Source organism: Alternaria hordeiaustralica (genome assembly GCF_023758085.1).
Source record: "Alternaria hordeiaustralica strain BMP 2776 chromosome Unknown scaffold_28, whole genome shotgun sequence".
Classification (NCBI taxonomy): Eukaryota; Fungi; Ascomycota; class Dothideomycetes; order Pleosporales; family Pleosporaceae; genus Alternaria; species Alternaria hordeiaustralica.
The window spans coordinates 61,439-82,094 of NW_026056800.1; the positions used below are offsets into that span (position 1 = coordinate 61,439).

General features: G+C 52.7%; 10 protein-coding genes across 10 annotated transcripts; 4 read left to right on the top strand and 6 right to left on the bottom strand.

Moving 5' to 3' along the window:
- Positions 1-1,172: 1,172 nt before the first annotated feature.
- J4E84_009340 (uncharacterized protein) lies at positions 1,173-3,144 on the top strand (the record flags this gene model as incomplete). Its single annotated transcript, XM_049391903.1, has 5 exons — positions 1,173-1,328; positions 1,377-1,671; positions 1,721-2,097; positions 2,148-2,373; positions 2,429-3,144. 5 exons carry the CDS (start codon positions 1,173-1,175, stop codon positions 3,142-3,144), a joined length of 1,770 nt encoding a protein of 589 aa, XP_049240304.1.
- A 3,016-nt stretch (positions 3,145-6,160) lies between these two features.
- Positions 6,161-8,269, bottom strand: J4E84_009341 (uncharacterized protein; the record flags this gene model as incomplete). Its single annotated transcript, XM_049391904.1, has 2 exons — positions 6,161-6,653; positions 7,122-8,269. The coding sequence occupies 2 exons, from the start codon at positions 8,267-8,269 to the stop codon at positions 6,161-6,163; spliced, it is 1,641 nt and encodes a 546-aa protein (XP_049240305.1).
- A 490-nt stretch (positions 8,270-8,759) lies between these two features.
- J4E84_009342 (uncharacterized protein) lies at positions 8,760-9,674 on the bottom strand (the record flags this gene model as incomplete). Its single annotated transcript, XM_049391905.1, has 3 exons — positions 8,760-8,801; positions 8,849-9,320; positions 9,373-9,674. The coding sequence occupies 3 exons, from the start codon at positions 9,672-9,674 to the stop codon at positions 8,760-8,762; spliced, it is 816 nt and encodes a 271-aa protein (XP_049240306.1).
- Positions 9,675-10,186: 512 nt separating this feature from the next.
- Positions 10,187-10,636, bottom strand: J4E84_009343 (uncharacterized protein; the record flags this gene model as incomplete). The annotated part of the gene is made up of 2 exons (XM_049391906.1): positions 10,187-10,395; positions 10,492-10,636. The coding sequence occupies 2 exons, from the start codon at positions 10,634-10,636 to the stop codon at positions 10,187-10,189; spliced, it is 354 nt and encodes a 117-aa protein (XP_049240307.1).
- Positions 10,637-11,011: 375 nt separating this feature from the next.
- J4E84_009344 (uncharacterized protein) lies at positions 11,012-12,526 on the bottom strand (the record flags this gene model as incomplete). The annotated part of the gene is made up of 2 exons (XM_049391907.1): positions 11,012-11,896; positions 11,945-12,526. 2 exons carry the CDS (start codon positions 12,524-12,526, stop codon positions 11,012-11,014), a joined length of 1,467 nt encoding a protein of 488 aa, XP_049240308.1.
- A 439-nt stretch (positions 12,527-12,965) lies between these two features.
- Positions 12,966-13,910, top strand: J4E84_009345 (uncharacterized protein; the record flags this gene model as incomplete). Its single annotated transcript, XM_049391908.1, has 2 exons — positions 12,966-13,029; positions 13,273-13,910. The coding sequence occupies 2 exons, from the start codon at positions 12,966-12,968 to the stop codon at positions 13,908-13,910; spliced, it is 702 nt and encodes a 233-aa protein (XP_049240309.1).
- A 270-nt stretch (positions 13,911-14,180) lies between these two features.
- Positions 14,181-14,984, bottom strand: POA1 (ADP-ribose 1''-phosphate phosphatase; the record flags this gene model as incomplete). The annotated part of the gene is made up of 1 exon (XM_049391909.1): positions 14,181-14,984. The coding sequence occupies one exon, from the start codon at positions 14,982-14,984 to the stop codon at positions 14,181-14,183; it is 804 nt and encodes a 267-aa protein (XP_049240310.1).
- Positions 14,985-15,561: 577 nt separating this feature from the next.
- Positions 15,562-16,525, top strand: FES1_2 (hsp70 nucleotide exchange factor fes1; the record flags this gene model as incomplete). Its single annotated transcript, XM_049391910.1, has 4 exons — positions 15,562-15,841; positions 16,001-16,089; positions 16,144-16,294; positions 16,344-16,525. The coding sequence occupies 4 exons, from the start codon at positions 15,562-15,564 to the stop codon at positions 16,523-16,525; spliced, it is 702 nt and encodes a 233-aa protein (XP_049240311.1).
- A 189-nt stretch (positions 16,526-16,714) lies between these two features.
- Positions 16,715-17,697, bottom strand: BCP1 (Mss4p nuclear export; the record flags this gene model as incomplete). Its single annotated transcript, XM_049391911.1, has 3 exons — positions 16,715-17,260; positions 17,312-17,548; positions 17,602-17,697. The coding sequence occupies 3 exons, from the start codon at positions 17,695-17,697 to the stop codon at positions 16,715-16,717; spliced, it is 879 nt and encodes a 292-aa protein (XP_049240312.1).
- A 591-nt stretch (positions 17,698-18,288) lies between these two features.
- GUA1 (GMP synthase (glutamine-hydrolyzing)) lies at positions 18,289-19,963 on the top strand (the record flags this gene model as incomplete). The annotated part of the gene is made up of 2 exons (XM_049391912.1): positions 18,289-19,876; positions 19,926-19,963. The coding sequence occupies 2 exons, from the start codon at positions 18,289-18,291 to the stop codon at positions 19,961-19,963; spliced, it is 1,626 nt and encodes a 541-aa protein (XP_049240313.1).
- Positions 19,964-20,656: the final 693 nt, after the last annotated feature.

Genomic DNA, 20,656 nt, shown 5'->3' on the forward strand with positions numbered 1-20,656 from the left:
GACCATTCGACTAAATCCACAGTGTGTTGCTAGTTAAGCGCCTGGCCACACACTTCCATACTTGCGACAAGAATTCCATATCGAGGAAGAACCGACTCTAGAGGGACTCCAACCGTTCTTGCGTTTTCGCGACGTCACCTAGAACAGCGCTTCCACGATTTACTTTCATAGTGGAGCACGGCGAGAAGCCGATCAGACTTCTGTCACAGACGCGAAACCACTTCATATAAAACATGGCAGTAAAATGCGCAACAAACGTCGGCCCGGCCTAAACATTGGAGGCCTTGTCAAGGCGTAGTTCCCACGTGCACCCGTGGCAGTGGCTCATGCCAATACCTATGTCATCGAAGGCACACACAGTAGTAACCCAAAGTTCCTCGGTAACTTTCCAGATACCGTTCTGTGGCTTGGTGCATCAAGCATCTAGAAGCGATCGACACCACCCATCGCACTGGGCGCTACCTAAGGATTCTGCAAGCGCTCAAGGGCCGCCCTCGATAGGTTTGTGCCAACATTCCCACGACGTCCTTCCTAGCACTCATAAGAGCCACATTCCACGGCCGAGGTCCTTTTGTCACACCAGACACTACCGCGATTACTATATTTCCATGATTGGGCATCAGGGCCAGCAAAGAGCATTCGAACGGAGGGCTTCGTTGAGGTCTTCAGGAAGCCAAACGGGACAATGCTATTCCAAAGACATCGAGAAATAGAGAGCCAAGAGGCAAGCCTCATGTAAAGGAGACAAAGCGTGCCGGCCGCACCAATGATGCAAGCTTTATGCTCCGGACACTAGCGTTACTAGCAAATAAGCGTGCCCAGGTGCGGGGGCCCCGCCGAATGGCACGCCACACACTTCACTATGATCTACAGCTCTACAAACGGGCGAGACGGCATGGTTGGCGCAGCCTTGTTGGATGAGGGGTGTCTTGACCCTAGTCATTCGACCACCCAGCCCCGCGCAGACCAGTATGTTACCGCGGCTCGAGTGAACTTAGTGTCGATTCAGTCAATTCATCTCAGTGCCAGGTGGGAGACGAGGAAATGTTTTGGGGACTAGGACGACGTATCGATAGTCCGCCTTGCTAGGGCAGGACAATCATTAAACTACTTGAACGTCCCGAACTTTCTTTCTCCACGACTGCACCTCCACTCAGCTTTGCACCGTCAAGATGCATGAGACGATGAGATCCGGAGACCACTCTTACGAAGTCGACAAGAATGGCCAGAGCCAACTCGAGATGGTGGCTACTCGCACCCCACCTAGCGAGCCCGAGAAGCAGCGGTTGGCGCCCATTACCAGCAGAGCTCCAGAGGTCCACGAGAAGGTGAGTGTAAGACCCTGAATGTTTGATCATATACTAATTCACCCCTAGATGAACGCAAGGCTGGCCATGACGCTTCTGTGCATGTCATTCCTCTGGATCGGCTCTCAGATCCCGCTCTTCCTCTTCGGCTCTGTCCTTCCTCTCATCTATCAGGATGTTGGTGGGGTTGATCGATACATTTGGTTCATCATCGGATACCTCATACCCAATGCGGCTCTCTGCCCTTTTGTGGGCGCATTGTCCGACCTGTTCGGGCGACAGAAGGTGGCTATTGTGGGTCAATTGTGCCTCATAGTCGGGCCGATTATCACGGTGACTGCGCATACCATGAACATCGCTATCGGTAAGTACCGCAACCTTATTCGAAACACCATGAACCTAACGACTCGTAGCCGGTCAGGTCTTTTCGGGAATTGGTGCCGGTCTCAATGAGCTCATCGCACTCGCTGGCACAGCAGAGATCGTGCCCATCAAAGATCGCGGCAAGTACGTCGGTCTTGTCGTAATCACCATCCTTCCCTTCTGCCCATCAGTGTTGTGGGCTCAATTGATCGCTCAACAGAGCAACTGGCGCTACAATGGTATTTTGGTTTGTGTATGGAACTTCATCGGGTTGGTACTCTGTGTCTTCTGCTACAAGGACCCGTCGCGCTTGACGGAAGAGTACACCGCCCGCCATGTCCTCCGCCAGGTCGACTACATTGGTGGCATCCTGAGCACATGTGGTATCACTCTTTTCATGATGGGTCTACAATGGGGTGCATCACAGGTCAGTTTACCATCCGAAGCAGATTACATCGCAGTGCTGACACTCTACAGTATGAATGGGGCAGCCCGCACAACATCGTCCCTCTCGTTCTCGGTATCATACTCATCATTGCCTTCTTCGTATGGGAGGTGTATGCTCCACATCCCATGGTTCCCAGAGCAATCTTCCACAAAGCGAAGCAGACCATGATAGTTATCCTTCTCATCACATTCCTCAGTGGTGGCAACTACTTCGTCCTGCTGCTCTTCTGGCCCACTCAAATCTACAACGTCTACGGTAAGCATGACCTACGAATATTTTCCCCACTACTTCCATACTAATATAAGTCTAGGTGATGACCCGGTTGGCGTCGGAATCCGCTCTCTTCCCATCGGCTTCGGCATCATCGGCGGTGCATGCATCTGCCTCGTCCTCATCCCCGCCACCAAGGGTCGCATCCGCGAATTGATGATCTTCTTCACGGCCATGATGACAGCCGGCACAGGGGCCATGTGCATTGCGACACCCGACAACCTGAACGTAGTGTACGCCCTCATCTCACTAGCATCCATTGGAGTCGGCGGGGTCATTATTCCTTCCTCCATCATCGCGCAGATCGCCTGTCCGGACGAACAAATCGCAACCATTACAGCCATCACACTCAGTATCCGCTACCTCGGTGGTGCGATTGGTTTCGCAGTCTACTCCAACCTCTTCTTCCGCAAGGTCACCATCCACCTCACTGAAATTGTCGCGGAGAAGACATTAGCGTATGGCGCCATCATCAACCCTCTGTCGGCCGACGGAATCGCCGTCATCACCCTCGTTACCAACCTCATGGGTAACGCTAGGTTCGAAGAAGTCAAGGAGATCTTTGCCACCAACCAGGAAGTGCTGCAGAGAGATGCATTCCCTGTTGTCCTGCGTGCTTCCCAAGAAGCTTTCGCGTTGGCATACAGGTGGCCATACTGGATCTCGATCGCTTTCGGTGGTGCTTGCTTCATTTTGAGCTTCTTTGTTGGAAACATTAGGGGTCTGTTGACGGCCAAGGTCGCTCATCCTGTCTAAGCAAGGAGGAAGCTTGCTTGTAATGCTTGAGATGTCTGGATAGTCGCTCTGGAGGCGGTGAGTCAGATGTAGATACACCAGCTCTCAAATGACATTCGCTTTGTTGAAGATGTTGATTGTGACTCGAGGATAGAACTTTTACCGTCTCATTTGTACTTGCACATGTTGATATCTTCGGAGAGGTCACACGGTTTGGTGGGTTCGTACTATAGTAATTACGTTTCTTGATTAATGTTTAACTTTTATACTTTTTGAGACACAAATTTTGTGTGGGTAAACAACACACCGGGTATATAACGCCACCAGCAATGCCAGCATAACTTCGCCTCCGCTAACTTTGCAGCCAAATTTTGAAAAAAGAAAAGAACAAACAGAAAGGAAGAGCGGGCTCACTCAGGTACGCCTGGCCATGCTTAATAATCCACCGGCGACTACTCCAGCGCCCATGATACCAATCTGCGTCCAGGGCACTTGGCCCACGTAGAGCCAGCTCTTTGAGACGGCGCCGACAACATAGTCCAGTGAGACAGAGCTATGCTTTGCATGCTTCGTATGCCGACGACTGGACAATGGCGAAATTGAAGGAAGGGTGGGGTCGTATTTTGGAGGATCGGTCCAGCGCCGGGAGGAGGTTTTGGAAGTGTCGATTACCGTGTCTGCGGTACAAATCTCTGCCTTTGGGAGGGAGGCTTCACCAGCGGGTATGCTAGGGAAAGTGAAGGCTGAATTGAGGGTACCGCGTGATTCGTCTTTGACAGAAACGACTTGTTCATCCTCTTCAATCAATTCGGACACAGTGGCTTTTGTTGAAATTAAAGGCGGCGCAGGGCTCGAAAGATAGTCTTGCGTGCTTTGCTCATCCTCAGGTGGTGTAACGACGAGGACAAACTCTGTGTTCTCCATAGTATCCGATGATGTCTTTAGCTCAGCATCGATGCCGAAGTTTTCTTGTAGATCTCCAAAATCCCCGTCGTCCTCATCGTCCTCAAAAGCGTCGTCGACACGTTGCTCAAACTTGGCAGTTTGTCTAAATGTCTTGAGCGCGTCCATGGATTCCGTCCGACAAGTCGTCTTGCGGCGCCTGGATGACATGCTTAGTCGCGCATTGATGGAATTGAAGGCGTTTTGCGCCCCTACGCTGTCCGCTTTATTGAAGGTTTCGAAAAAAGGAGTGTCTGGTGGTGAAGAGGAAACATAGCCCTCATCGCTGGGCTCAGAGTCGGTTTCATCCTGACTCTGCGACTGATCACACCCGTCATCGTCTCCAAATACGACGTCGTTGAAGTCCAGCTCCTCTTCTTTGTCGACGAATGGGCGGGGAATCGCGAACGTTGTTTCGTTGTCCTCCACTGATGCAGTGGTTGTCGGCGACATCTCTTCGTCGTGAACAGGACCGTTGTATGGCTCGTAAGCCTCTTCATCCCAGCCGTCGTCCGAATCGCTATCATCATCATCTGACATATCGACTCCAGTCTCGGCTTTCTGCTCCTGAGCCTTGAACTGGTGGTAAAAGTTCTCAAGTTCTGTCCTGGAGAACCACTGGAACTGATCAATATGGTTGGTGATTTGATCATCAATCATGCGATCAATCTCCTCGTTCATCTCGCGATCGGCGTCTTCTACCGCCCCTTCTTCGGGGTCGACAACATCATCGATCTCGTGCGCATTCTCGATGGAAGTGACGATGTTCAAGGGTGAATTACGATAGACCCTTCTAGACGAGAAACCTCTATGTTTCATCTTCCAGTCCCGGAACCCTCTCGCATAGTAAGACCGGTGGCCCGGGTATTCGCTCAATTCTGGATAGGCTGGGGCGTCGGACTCTTCTTTACCTTCATAAGAAGGACCAATAGCGTGCGTGATAAGACTGTATCGCGCAGACATGACCTGATGTTCTGGACTGCAGCCAAGTACGGCGATATGCCAGTGCTCAGCTGGCGGCTCAACAACTGGCTCTGTCTCTGCCTCCGGGGTAGGCTCCGCGTCTGACGACTCCTGGATGGCGGGAGGATCCCAATAGGCACGCTCGTTGGAGATGCGGGATAGCGTGTAGACTTCGCCTTCCTTCGTGTCATCTCCAGTGGGAGCGACCTGGAGAGGGCCTAGCTCGGCGGCAGTGGGCGCGGAGGTGTCGACGGTAGCATTCCAGCTATCCAAGTCAAATTCGTCGTCGTCGTCGTCGGCCCAGTTGAATTTCTGGTTGACACTAGCGACTGTGTCGGAAGCCATGATTGCTTGTGTGACTGTTTTGGTTTGGTGATCGTAAGTGGTAACCGAAGGGTCGTTGTGGTATCGAGTTCAGTAATGGCCGGCGAGATCGCAGTGCGGTTGGAACTACGCGATAATGTGATGGAAAGAGTGACGTAAACCAGACAGTTGCAAATTTGTTCGTGGGTGTGCGATGGTGAGAGTCCGCTTTCTTACACAGTCTTGGCGTTGGAAATGTGCGCGGTGGTGGTCGATGCGCAGTCGTTCGTAAAGAGGGAAACGACGAGCGGGCTAATTAGTGAAATGTGTAAAGAATGAGAAACCGAAGACATTTTGGCAAGTGAGAGCGTTGTGTGGTGACGTCGCGATAGTGGATGACCCTTGATCAAACCAGGGTTCACTCCTCGTGGGTTTAGTCATTCACGACCACACTTTGGAATTCACACAAAATGCTTGAAGTGTAATGAGGGCACATGGCAGGGCTTATATTCATACAGCAAATGCTACTGATGCATGCAGGTGGGTATCTAGAATCGAGGTTTCATAGCGCGCCAAAAGAGAATTCAAGTAAAAGCAAAGATGCTCTACAAAATATGTCTGTGTCGTCCAATGAAAAGCGTTTCACAGGGGCTTTCCAATCAATTCCAACGCATCTACCATGTCCCCAACATATGTTCGGTCTGAAGTGGGCCCAAACGCTCGCCGAACCATCGTTCCGGGTGGATTGCGGAGGCAGCGTGAACGGTCCGTGAGACCAGTCGGATCACCTAAAGAGTTCCGACGCAGATCCAGTTCCCCAGCCGACCATCTAGAGGATGCTGTCGATCTTCTGGAACGGATGTCGGCTCGACAGCGCAGCTGGCAACACGCGCCAAGCAGTCCGTGAGAATCGTTTCGTCGCTTTGACATAGTCGTGGGTAGCCTGCTTTGTGTTTTGGGGTATTTTCTTGAGACAATGCTTCATCTTGCTAGTCCACTTGCGACGCGGTTTCGCGCAACCATCCAAGGGTTCTGACCAACATTCGGAATCAACATCCGGATTAGTGGCGACATGTTCAATAAAATCGGCGGCTTCCTCGTACATAAGCGGAGCCGTATACGGGCGGTTGGCGATGACTTCAGGCCACATGGGTTCGTCATTGTCCGTAGTTTCCGTTAGCGACGCACGTAGCTGTGAGAGCTCTTCTACGTCGCAGTCCTCGGATTCATTCCTCGTGATAGAGTTCTGGGCGTCTTCAAATTCGTTTCCAATGCGCTCGGGTGCGTTGGGCCAGCTTTCACCCTCCCACGTCTGCAGCCCACTAGACCATTCTTTGGTAGTGGTGATAGGTGGACTGAGTGCAACCTTCCCACCCCGCACAGTGCCACCCGCACAACCTTGAAGATGTTCGCTTTTTGGAACAATACCTGCGACAGAAGAATTGCACCCTGTCTTTGCAGACATTTCATAGCCATGTCCGCACTTTCCAGTATCGTTGTCAAGGCCAAGTGCGTTCATAAGCCGAGAATGTTCAGTTCGTGCAGACTGTGGACGGTTGGTCCGGTAAGACGAAATGGAAGTCCTCGAAGTGCATATTGAGAACACTGAATTTTGGACGGACGATTTGGTATTCAGGGTATCGTTAGAAGACGAAGTGCGAATCCGAGCCGTAGCTTCGGGTTGATTAGCGTACGGGCTATCACCCGCGTCTTTGATCTGCCCGGGCTTTTCAGGTCCATAGCAGTTCGTCCCAAATCGTAGCAACGACGGGCCATGTACCATGCTGCACCCGGTCTCAAGCTTGTATTCCAGCCATTCGCGACAATCAAAGCCGGTGCCAGCAGTAGCGCAATGTACAATTCCAAAGCGTTCTTGTAGCATGTCCAGAGCGTCATCCGCTGAAAGTCCGCAGCTTCCCTCATCATGCGTGGCGCAAGGGCTGTGACCCTCAAAGCTTGGGTCGTAGCAGGGCTTACGGATAACACTGTAGGTGGTACCTGCAGGTAGTGGGCACGAAGAAAGCGAAGCAGAAGGTGACGAGCGCGAAGGCGTACGGTGGTCCTCAACGTGAGCGATCATTGATGCGAGTGAACGGTTACCGCTATGACGACGAAGTCGAGAGTTTTGCTTTGGTCCACAGGGGTAAGGTATATCGATGTCCTTGGGAGGCGATGGTGTAAATGGGTGAGCGTCAGAATATGTGCGGCCGGGTGGCGTGATTGACAGCGCTCCTGTTACATCCTCTAATTCCTCGACCTTTTTAGCAAAGGACGAGAGTGCGTTCTCGATTTTCAGTTCAAGATCGATGTCGTCGTCTTCTGAGTCAGAGTCTGTCTCTGATCCGGCGCTGTCAAAGCTAGCATTCGCGATACATCGAGCCAGAGAGGGCGCACTCTGGGCGCGCATCAAGCGGGCTTGATGAGGTGTCTCAGTATCCAAAATGTTCTTATCCTTGAACTCTGTCGGCGCCACAGCCTTGGAGGTCGGAATTTTCTGCATGAAGTCGCAAACCCCACGCCATGAGCGATCCGCATCCTCATCCTCGTTGATGTACTCGCCCAGGTCGGTCTTCATATCCTCGTCTAATATGTCGAACTCTTCCTCTTGCTGTGCTTGACCAAGGAAGAAGACTGTTTTGGTGCCAGTCGCGGTGATGTGCTCGTGGCCCATCTGCTTAATGGCCTTGTACTGTCCGACAATGTAACCTTGTACATCTCGCTTTGTCTTCACGTCCATTAACGCGAAGCTCCTTACAATGCGCGGAAAGGAAGTGGGGTGTTCAGGGGGATCATTGGCAGACGAATCGAAGGCTACATTGATCTCAGGCTGTGGGCCTGAATGATTAGGTTGGCTGGGCGTCTTGTTTCCGGCTCCTTCATAGGCATAATTCGCGCGACGAGTTTTAACTGGCGATGCGGGAACTCGTAGTCGCGCCATGTTGTCTGTCGGTTGACCGCTGTACTTCCGTCCGTGGTGGTAGAAAACCCGGCGCTCAAACGCGCGCGGCTTGCATGATGGCCAGCTACTTGAGTTGAGTGTCGAGATGATGTGGGACGAAAGGCGTGGTCGCTCACCACTATAGTGGGGTACAACTGGGGTCGGTGTGTACAAAAGCTGTGTGAGCGTTTGAGTTATCCAGAAGCGGGTCTCTCTTTTGCCAGCGCTCACCACAGCAACGGCGGGGCGGGGCCCATGCTATATTTTCATCTTTCACCTGTTTCGAAGACGGTCCGCGTGAATGTGGAGACAAGAATTAAGAAGGGAGAGACATTGTGAGGAGACGGGATGAGATGGAGTCGCAAGCATGAAACACGAGGTAGGTCGTGGCCAGCAAACAAGTCTTTCATAACGAAGGTCGAATTCTGGATATCTGCTTCGTCTCTGAACTGCGGATAAGTAGTCGCTATGTACAGATCGATCGCCGCATCTACTGACCGGTAGGTTTCCGGTGCATGACTGTCGCTGCCGCCTATACAACGTTAGTGTACTATGTCTCGTTCCTCCGGTTGCACATACCTGGTGGTTCGGGAAGATCAGACTATCAGCCAACACCACATTCTCCCTCCGTCCCGCAGCGAATACCACAACCTCTGCGATATCCTCCGGTGTCAGCGGTTCAACGCCCTCGTAGACCTTCTTCGCCTTCTCTTTGTCGCCTCCAAACCTGACTACACTGAATTCTGTCTCAACTTGTCCAGGATCAATCTCGATGACGCGTATCCGTGTAGCGATAAGCTCCTTGCGCATGGCATCTGTAAAGGAGCGCACAGCAGCCTTTGTAGCGCAGTAGATGGATCCGCCTTGGTAGGGCTCGCGACCTGCGATACTACCAATGTTTATAATGTCGCCGGAGGGTGTGGATCGCGCTTTGAAGATGGGTAGGATGGCTTGCGTCATGTTGATTAAGCCGGTTACGTTTGTACTGAACATGGTGTCGATATCGGCGGGCGAGATATCGGGAGCTTGCGCAACACCTTTTACAAGGCCGCTGGATTGCAGTTAGCAAACGGTAGTAGATATCCGAGGAGGCGGTGGCATACGCGTTGTTGACGAGCACATCAATGTCCTTGTACTCTTGTGGTAGGTTTCCGACAAAGTTCTGGACTTCGTCCGGCTTGCTGACGTCAAGTTTGACTGGCAGGACCTTGACGCCTTTTGCAAAGCCTTGAATTTCCTGTGCGACCTCTTTCAATGTGTCTTCTCGCCGCGCAGTGAGGATAAGCTTGAGGTCGTCGGGCTGTGTCCGGGCGAATTCGATTGCTGTCGACTTGCCAATGCCAGAAGAAGCACCGGTGATGACGATAGTCTTGCCCTTTAGGCGCTCTGCCATCTTTGTCGACATGCTTGCGGTATGTTGTTGGAGGATGTTCGATAGCTGGGTGCTTGTAGGTGCGAGGCGGGGCCGTAAGGGAGCTTTGACGAAGGCAGCAGCAGTGCGGAGGAATTGGCGAGATGACGAGAGATTAGGCATGTACGCCGCAATGCTTTGTAATGCAGCAACTGATGTTTGCAGGACGTGGGGCAGGGGATTGGGGATTGGGAGACAGGAGGCAGCGGTTATGAGGTCGCCATCGGCGTATCTCCGAGGCTGCACGAGTCAGGCACCGAGGGGTAAGCACGACAATGTGGAGAGCTCTCGCTTCAAGGCACGAGGACCTGGCTTCAACCATCTCAGTCACGCACTGTTGGCGATACATGTTGAGTTGAAATTATTTGATTCATGCCTTTGCCGTGTCTCAGGCGGGCTTCATGGAGACGTTTTATCGTCAATCCAAGTCATTATTTTCCTCCTCCAACTCCTAACACGCTGAGTATGTGTGCGGGGTATCGAAATCGTCATTCATCACAACGAGTTTAGTTGGCGCCCTTCTTCTTGAGCATAGCCTCGTCCTCTTCCCTCAGCTCCTGGTCGATCTTGGCTCCCTTGGAGGGCTCGTTGCCGTGTGCGCGTGCGGGAAGGGTGGCATCTTGCTCGCGCTGGCGGTCCTCGAGAGACTTCTCCTCGCCCTCCTTCTCACGCTTCTCCTCGCGCTCGAGCTTGTTGGCGATGGATCGCTCGTCCTCTGCGGGTGATTGTTAGTGAACGGTCTTGTAAAGAGATGGCTGATGACGCGGCATATCGACAGAGGAAAATGCACGCGAGGCCGAAAGAAACATACTGGAGTCCTGGGCCTTGTGAGAGTGCTCCTTGCCCTCGTGGAAGCGGGCCTCCTTCTTCTCCTGCTCGATCTCGGCGTTGGACCTGGTGACCTGGTCCTGGGCCTCGTAGACCGCACTGTTACCGACGTTGGAAGTTCCAGACATGTTGTTTGTGTGTGTTGGTGGAAGTGGGAAGAAGTGGAAGGTTTGTAAAGTGTAGTTTGAAGTGAGAAGTGGCAATTGATTGTGTTTGTTGCTGGGTGAGTGTGTCTTCTCCCCTCTTTATTAAGGGTCTGAAGTTTGCGCAGAGGCTAGGACCCATGATGACGTAGCTGGTAGCAATTACATCATGGTGGGGAAAACAAACACCAACCCATGGATATTTCGGGCGCCAAACGCAAGAAGCCTGATGACATGCATGAAGCCGATGTGGTACTGGGGCTGACGAAAATTGCATGCCTAGATATTGCGATCGCGGAATCCTTTGCTGGGCTAAGTGCGGCCTTGCGCAGAACACAATACGTATCCATCACGCGACAATTACGCGTAGCTCCTCTTCGTGATCCATCTATCAACAAGCGCCAGCGCTTCCTTCGGCTTGTCCATCGGTACCAGATGGCCTGCTCCATTAACCGTAGCGAACGCAAACGTGGTCGCTCTCCCGCTTGTAGTCACGGTCTTGACTTCTTTAAACCACCCCACCTCCTTGCCCTCATGTTCCCACGGCCTCTTTGGCTGTGCGACAAAAGCAGGTTGGCCTTTCCATTGCATCGTGCTAGCCCACTGCAAGTTCCCTGCGGTGTTGCAAGCAAGGTCCAAATTACCCTGGTAAAACAGCACGTCGATGCCATGCTCAAGAAGATACAAAACCTGAGGCTGCATGCTGAATACCAGATCCCCAGTAAGCTCAAAAGCCAACGCAATATCAAAAGAGAACCCTGTGTAGTTGGCTATAGCTTTGGGTACGCCAAGCGCTTCCCAAACCTTCGGCACGTTCATGTAGTCTTGAATCCTTTGGATCTCTGGGTAGCAGAACTCGTCTTTCGTCTCGCACCCGTCCGTGATATCAAATCGATTGCGACCTCCAGCTCCAGACTCTCCATCGTAAAGGAGCACAACGCCTTCCATGCATACGTTGTCGGCTGCGAGACAGATGGCTGGATCAGGATTCTTGTAGCACACGTCGATAAGTGCCATACAGCGAGGGAGGTTGGTAGCTATGATGTCGCAACGGGTCTGGTTGAATACGGGAGTCTCCACACCGGGGTTCGTAGTGCACAGCGTTTCCCAGAAACCAAAGTTGGTGTCCCGAGGTGAGACAAAAGCGTTGCCCGTGAAGGTCGACTTGAGATTCACTTGCGGACGCTTAGGATATTCAAGGTTCTTCGTGACAATTTCTGCGCCGAGTGTTGGAACGTAGTGGCCCTATCTTCGATTAGTGAGTGTCTTGCGGGGTTAGCAACATGTGCTTACAGCATAACTCTCTCCTGTGATATGAAAGTCGCGATTCAAGAGATCCGGGAAGACTTCGCTCGTGAACAGCTGCAAGAAGTGATGCATGTCCTCAGCAGCCGTGAAGCTTGTCGCAGGAAGCGGGATGCCCTCATCGACGTAGCTGAAACCCACACCAGCGGGCTGATCAACAAAGATGATGTTGGCATTCTTGCTCCATCCGTATTCGTTGTGTACGGTACCGTTGCCAAACTCATTGATCGTGCAAGGTCCCAGTTCGCCCATCAGCCCAAGCATGCCTGAGCCACCCGGTCCTCCTGTTAGCCATAGCAAGAGCGGATCTTCGGAGGGCTTGTCTTGTGATTCGAAGTACCAGAAGAAGATGTGCTTTGAGCCGATGTCTAACCAGCCGGTGTATTGCTTGGAGCGCGCGTCACAGATAGTGTCGCTCTGCTGATGCTTTATGCGAATCGAATGGTGCTCGGAGAATGGACTTTGGTAGACCTGGAAGCCTTCCACTTCTGGCTTCTCCTGGAATGGGATTTGGGAGAACAAGGACGCCGTTGCAGTCGCGGCGAGCAGACTAGTAATGAAGAGCTTCATGATTGGCAGGCGTACCCTGATGGGCTGATAGTTGGTGCTCGACACGAGATGAAAACACCGGAATACAATTGGTGGAGTCAAGACAGGACGAAGATATCACACACAGGTATTTATCGTCTGAGGATCACGCAGGCAGCAGGAAGATAAGATGGCTGGTTGCTGACGAAGAGGAGCAGCCTAATGACGCCCTCCTCGGCTGGAGCAGCCCGCGGCGATCGCCCTGTATCGACCAGGGTACACGACATCTTCAACACGACTACTGCACGCGACTACACATCTCTCTTGGCCAATTTGCGCGACTAGGACGTGTTAATTCGGACTACCCACACTTATACTTTGCTATTCATATTTTGGACACGCAACTAGCCTTAAACAGCACGCTGGGAGAACTTATCGATCCAGCGCCCATTTCACCAGAGCGACAACTTCTTCCTTCACCATGCCCTACAACAACACTCCGATTGCGCCAAATAAGGAAATCACCGGCCATGTGTCGCTTCCTCGTAAGTAAGGATTTACACATCTTCACTTCTCTCCACCACCTTCGTCGTCACTCCGACCCTTTGCGTGCTTCTTAGAGACCACCCTACCACGGTGTAGTACTGCTGCGACTTGCGCCTGTGGTGGCCTCATAACGACCGACTGGTTCAGCTCCGCTTGTGTTCAGCGCAATGTCTTCAATTCCCCACGTCCCCAGTACTCTCGTCTTTCCTCGTAGCAGACAACCAAGCTAACTCACTCCACAGTCGCACGCGTGCAAAAGATAATCCAAGCGGACCCCGAACGCATCACAACCTCCAAAAATGCGGCCTTCGCCATCGCACTGGCCACAGAAATGTTCATCCAGCACCTCGCAACCACCACACACAATGTCGTCAAAGCGGAGCGTAAGCCGCGCCGCAACATCCAATACCGCGACGTGAGCAGCGCGATATCCAAGACAGACAACCTCGAGTTCTTGGTCGATGTTGCGCCCAGGACAAGCACGTGGGGCACTGTGAAGAAGAAGTTGGATGAGAAGGAGAAGGAGGACGCGAAGAAGAAGGAGAAGGACGCGAAGAAGGATGGCGCGGTCAACGGACAGAAGACGCTGGACGGTGCTTCCAAGACGGCAGAGGGTGCGGACAATGACACAGAGACACCCACCAACGGCGCTTCAACGACATCGCCTACACCTGCGCAACCAGACGAGACGCCCGATGCCATGGACGTCGACCAAGAAGTCGAGCGCGTAGAAGACAGCGAACCAGAAGAGGACGCAGCGGCGATGCAGATCGAGATGGAGATGCGCGGGCCCCCTCGTCAACCCACTGCGAGTGCAAGCAAGAGCCCAGAGGCTAGGCGGTCAACAGGTGGATTTACTGCGATCAATGGTCAAAAGTAAATTGGCTCTTGTCTTTGTAGGCAGAGACAGAACGGTATGGAAGCGGATTCTTTTGCATTGCATAACGGCGTTTGCTAAATATATCATGGAAATGGGGCTCAGCTGCTTGGAAGGTCGGTCACAGCACGGCTTCATTGCCTATAGGTATGCGATTGAACCAGAATAGTGCCAAATGTACAAGTGATTGTCCACGCTGAACTTTGCTCGCGTGGACATTTGACGTGGATTAATTTGCATCACATGCACATACTTCGTGCTTCCTTTGGTCTTTCAACCCATCTCCGGTTCCCAAACTTCCACACTCTCCATCCACGCCTCCCTAACTACAATGCCTTCCAGCTCGCCTTCCGTCCTCTCCCATTTCACCCCGAATGCGCCACTGTTGATCTTGCACATCCTGACCGTCTCGACCCTACCCGCCATTTTCACCAGCTCAAACAGCATTTCCATAGCGGGCTTCGTGTTCTCGACAATAACATCCGACTTATCCTTACCCTTACCATACTTTGCACTAGTGAACAGACACCCGATCCAATGCCGCCTCCCGACATCCACAGGTGGGATAAGCAAGGCGGTGCCGGTGGGTACCGGTCTGGATTTGAGTAGGTGTTCTTTGGTGCAGAAGTCTCTGTAGATGACATGAGCTTTCGGGTAGTCGTCTTTGAAGGCTTTGGCTATGCCTGATCCCCATACGCCTTGGGTGTTGCATGCATGGACTAGGAGAGTCTGTGGAGGTGCGTCGAAGATGTCGCCGGTGTGGTAGGTCAGGGATAGAGTAGGTAGATCATGTGAGCTTGGGGATGAGGAGAGTTTGTTCGAGGGGAGATCTTTGTGTGAGAGGTGGCGCGATGTTGTGGGCTTGGCTGCGGGTTTTGTGTCTTGTCGCTTCTCAGGTATTGGTGCCGGAGATCCTGATAGCGCCCTCTTGCCTTTGCCTTTATCTGGTGGCTCGGGCGATGGTGTCATGGTCGCTTTTCCGGTCGTCTTTTTGGTGGCTTCCTTGGCTTTTGTTGGGGCGCGAGATTCCATCTTAGGCACAAAGTAGGATGTGATGGTAAAGTCTTTGGGGGGCATGATGTGTGTTTTATTGTTTGTAAGAGGTTACTTGTAGTGATACAAAGTGGATTCAACAATGAAGTGAGAGAGGAGCAACTGTTTCCAGACGACTTCCGCGTGTCCGAAGAGAGATACGCTGCGTGCGGCACACATGGAATCAGGCAGTCGCCAAGACATTTAAACATGGGTGCTTGCCCAGAGCGCTTGCCGTCTTGACTACTATCGTGCCTCATTTGGCTGAACGAGGAAGGAAGACTGGATGGTTCGATGACTCAATATGAATGTTGCGAGCTTACCACCTGGGACGCTGACGAGACGCTCGAGTTCTCTTTTGCAACAATTATGCACGTTCTGAGTACAAGTCTGCGAATTGCCTAATAAATGGGATGAATCTGAAGTTGAATATCACAGTGTATAACTCTCGTGGTAATGCCTGCCGATGACGCTCAAATCTGGCGAAGGTCGCGCGGAAGGGCGATGGGCCAATCACACGACACCTGACATAACGCTCCTTGCCAAACCGCCAAAACTTCAACATTCCCGACCTAAGCTCCTCCCCATCAACGACCACGACCCCCGCCCACCCGCGTCCACGATGCCCGCCCTCGCCAACACAACCCGTGCCATTGCACGCTCATGGACCGCTCACCAGATGCCCGTCGCTCGGGCGGCCGGCTGCACCGCTCTGCAGACCCGCAACGCCTCGGCTTCCTCGTTCGACAGCCCCTTCAAGGGCAGCCCGGACTCGACCAAGATCCCCTCGTTCGCCGCATACAGGAATAAGGGAGGCGAGACCGGCCCCAAGGTTTTCCAGTACTTCATGGTCGGAACCATGGGTGCGCTGAGTGCGCTTGGCGCGAAGGCGACTGTACAGGGTAGGTCTTCAACATTGCGATAGCTCGACGGACGGGTGGAAAACGTTGGAAGCAAGGGAGATGGCATATTCGGAGCTGGGAAAGAGCAATTGGCTATTTTGGGGATGATTTGGACCGCGAATTGATGAAGACCGGACGGCTAACGACTCCGCCCAACAGACTTCCTCGTCAACATGTCCGCCTCCGCCGATGTCTTGGCCCAGGCCAAGGTAGAAATCGACCTCGCTGCCATCCCCGAGGGCAAGAATGTACGTTTCGCAATTCGACATGGCATGTCCGGACAGTGGAGCTGATAAGCGCAGGTCATTATCAAGTGGCGAGGCAAGCCCGTCTTCATCCGTCACCGCACCGAAGGCGAGATCAAGGAGGCCGACGACACCAAGTGGCAGTCTCTCCGTGACCCCCAGCCCGACTCCGACCGTGTCCAGAAGCCCGAGTGGTTGATCATGTTGGGTACGTCACCACACACATCCTTACGATGAACGAGGACTAACAGCACTAGGTGTCTGCACCCATCTGGGATGTGTTCCCATCGGTGAGGCCGGTGACTTTGGAGGATGGTTCTGCCCCTGCCACGGATCCCACTACGATATCTCTGGCCGCATAAGAAAGGGACCTGCCCCGCTCAACCTGGAGATTCCCGCATACGACTTCCCCGAGGATGGCAAGGTTGTCATTGGTTAAGCAGAGCAATTCTTGAGCGGAGATGGATGGCGGAGATGTCGACTTGTGTGTATAGGAGCGAGCATCAATTTCCTACGGTTTGATTCACATAGATTCGGCTTGTGTCCCTTGCAATGTAACACCAGTTAGAGTCAACCTCCGCCGTCTCTTTGGTTGCATAATTTGGTGAAAACATCTTGCGTTGTGTATTTACTGCCCATTCAAGAACGTCTTTACAGCCTCTACAGCACCCTTGAACTTGTCCGCCTCGATCAGCACCATATGTCCCTTGGGCTTGACACCCAACTCCTGGAACGCCCTCTTACTATCACTCGCACCCTCATCTACGGGTGTGTCATACTCAAAGCTTGTGTATCCCACCGCATGCTTGTGCAGCACCTCATCCTCGGGATGGAAATAAAACGTCTCCTCACCCACATCGGCCTTCTTGTTCTTCTTCTTGCTCGGTGGCGCATCTTCGCTCGGCAACTGACTCTGTATCTCCGAGTAGCATTTCGACAGGACGAGGTAGTGGGTGAATGTGTAAGGCTCCTTCTCCTCAACCGCCCATTGTATCTCTTCCAGAAGCATCGTGTACATTGGTGGGACAATTTCGTGCGGCATGTTTATGAAGCGCTCGGTCAGAATGAGGCCGATTTGCGCAGGCGACGACGATGTCAGGAGGGGCGGGAGAGTGGGGATCGGCGCGGACTTTTTGGAGAGGTAGGTTGTTAGGTCTTGAATTACTTTCTTGTCCTGGTCGCGATCAGTATGTGTACCGCAAAGCTGTGCATGAGTAGTCCGTACCTTGTGTGTCTCCAGATTCAGCACAGTAAGGAAGGCATATGGATCCGTCTCATTGCCGTCAACCTTGACCGTACTGCCAAGTAGCGGTTGCGACAATATGATGTCGGCGAGTTCAGAGAGATTGAACAATTGCGAATCCACGTCTAGGAGTTGGCGCAAGAGGTTCTTGAGCCCGTGGAAATCGACTGCGGGCTGCGGATCGAACCATTCGAAGTCGACGTTCACCATGTCCATGTCCTAGCAATTTTGTGAGACGGCGCATTATGAGAGGTTGTGAGGAAGGCGCATACCTCGTCGCTGCCGGACTCGTCGTCATCGTTCTGCTTGCGCTTGTCCGACGCATCGGGCAGCTCTTCGGGATCTCTCTCTGACTTTCGTTTCGCCATTGTGTGGGTATGCGATTGGTAGGGAGCTGGGTGGGTGAGGTCACTGCATAAACGCGACTTTGCGCGATCCAACTACGCCGTTATCGATAAATGATTTTTTGGGCGGGGCCCAGGACAAGCACGGTCAGCCACAGAGCCATTCCGCTTCCAAGGCTGTCATGGGCTTGTACTACGACCCATAGGCGACGATCGACTAATGTGAGACTTCTTCGATACGCGTAGAGTGGTTATACAAGGATGCTCGCGTCACCTGAGTTGTATCTCAGGCGGGGAAATTTTAGGCTAGACGTCTACAATGCGGTTCATGTCAACAGTTTTTGCGATTTCTCCGTAATGTATACATCAGAGTGATATATGAGCCCAGGCTACAGTCTGCGCTGCCTGCGAGCTACCATGGATGATGGAGCACGAGAGAGCATATTTCTGTTATCGATAAGAATTTTTCTGGAAAACCCCGCCAAAACTTTGTGAGAGTCAGTGACCGAGCCCCTCGTACCTTCTGCTTTCATATACCCGTCCTTTTCCTTTCTTCTTCTTTCTTTCCTTCTATCCCTCTCTTTTTCACTTTCATCACACTCTTAGTACTTCAAGATGGCGACCGACAACTCCGATCCGATCCCTCCCCACAAGACGTTCGACACCATCCTGGTGCTCGACTTCGGCTCGCAGTACACGCACCTGATCACTCGCCGTCTCCGCGAATTCAATGTCTACTGTGAGATGCTGCCATGCACTACCAAGATCGCCGATCTGCCCTTCACCCCCAAGGGAGTCATTCTCTCTGGTGGCCCATACTCCGTCTACGAGGAAGGCGCTCCACACGTCGACCACGCCGTCTTCGATCTCGGCGTACCGATCCTCGGAATCTGCTACGGACTGCAAGAGATGGCATGGCACTTCGGAAAGAACGCCGGCGTAGTAGCTGGCGAGAAGAGGGAATACGGTCACGCCAACTTGAAGGTTGAGAGCCACGGCGGACACATGGACCAGCTGTTCAAGGACTTGGGCAACGACCTGGAGGTCTGGATGAGCCACGGCGACAAGCTGAGCAACATGCCTCAGGACTTCATGACGGTCGCGACAACCACCAATGCGCCGTTCGCGGGCATTGCGCACAAGACGAAGAAGTACTACGGTATCCAATTCCACCCCGAGGTCACACACACCAAGCAGGGCAAGGTTGTGCTCAAGAACTTCGCTGTCGACATTTGCGAGGCCAACACCAACTGGACCATGAGCAAATTCGTCGACCAGGAGATCACACGCATCAGGAAGCTGGTAGGCGACAAGGGACAGGTCATCGGTGCCGTTAGCGGTGGAGTCGATTCGACTGTCGCTGCAAAGCTGATGAAGGAGGCTATCGGCGACCGCTTCCACGCCGTCATGGTCGACAACGGTGTCCTCCGACTCAACGAGGCTGTTCAGGTCAAGAAGACACTCGACGAGGGCCTGGGTATCAACCTCACCGTCGTCGACGCGTCCGACCTCTTCCTCGACCGCCTGAAGGGTGTGACCGACGATCCCGAGAAGAAGCGCAAGATCATTGGAAATACCTTCATCGAGGTCTTTCAAAAGCAAGCCGATAAGATCAAGGCCGAAGCGCATGAATCTTCCAACGCTGGTGAGGTCGAGTGGCTCCTTCAGGGTACCCTGTATCCCGATGTCATCGAGTCGCTGTCCTTCAAGGGTCCTTCCCAAACCATCAAGACCCACCACAACGTCGGTGGTCTGCCAAAGGACATGAAGCTCAAGGTGATCGAGCCCCTTCGCGAGCTGTTCAAGGATGAAGTCCGCGCGCTGGGCAAAGAGCTTGGTATTCCAGAGGACCTTGTTTGGCGCCACCCCTTCCCCGGCCCAGGTATCGCCATCCGCATTCTGGGTGAAGTCACACGCGAGCAAGTCCGTATTGCGCGTGAAGCGGACTACATCTTCATCGAGGAGATCAGGGCTGCGGGCCTATACAACAAGATCAGCCAGGCGTTTGCAGCGCTTATGCCCGTTAGGGCGGTTGGTGTCATGGGCGATAAGCGCGTTCACGAGCAGGTCATTGCTCTGAGGGCAGTTGAGACGAGTGACTTCATGACGGCTGATTGGTTCCCCTTCGATGGAGAGTTCCTAAAGCGGGTTAGCAGGAGGATCGTGAATGAGGTGAACGGTGTCTGCCGCGTCGTATATGACAGTAAGTTGATAAAATTTCATTTGAGCGAGGCAACTACTAACAACCCTAGTCACCAGCAAGCCTCCGGGAACTATCGAGATGGAGTAGACGTTGGTTTTGGCTGGCGCGTGTGTAGGTGACCAGAGTAGTTGTAGTCGGTAAACCGGTCTGAAGAAGACACTTTCGAGACATTTGATACCCCTGTATGCGTTATGATGAGTTAAAATATACTTTCTTCAATCGATATCGAAGTGCTGCCAGATCGCCGTTTGGGAATTGTTGTCATAAGGAAGCTCGTTTTGTCTGGAATATCTCACAGTATGAAGCACCCTGGAGGTATCCGATGCATTCTCCAGCAGCAAATTCACTCCGAAAACTTAGTGAGTACCTCCAGACTGCCACGAAAAAGTCGCTGCGATAATTTGAACTCCTTCGCATTTTGTGGTGCTGAGATGTGAATTTTCGTGTAAGATAGATGATGCATATCAAGTGCCCAGAACCGGAGCAAGATCACAGTACAAGTCCACGCACATACCCCGAATTTACTTTTGTACCCCGGAGCCTACTTTGACATTGGGTCACCCACTTTGCATGTTTTTATCTTCATGTAGGCTCCAGGGTGTTCAGCTTTTCCATTGTATCAGATGGGTGTGGCGGTGCAACGGGCGGACTCCCGCGGGCGAGACGTCGATCTGGAGCTGGGACGGAAGGGACCCTTGCATGAGACAGCTCCCCCGTTTACGCAGCCCAGCCAAATCTCGAAACCGAAATACTTCACGCTCTGCCACGCGAAGTTACCAA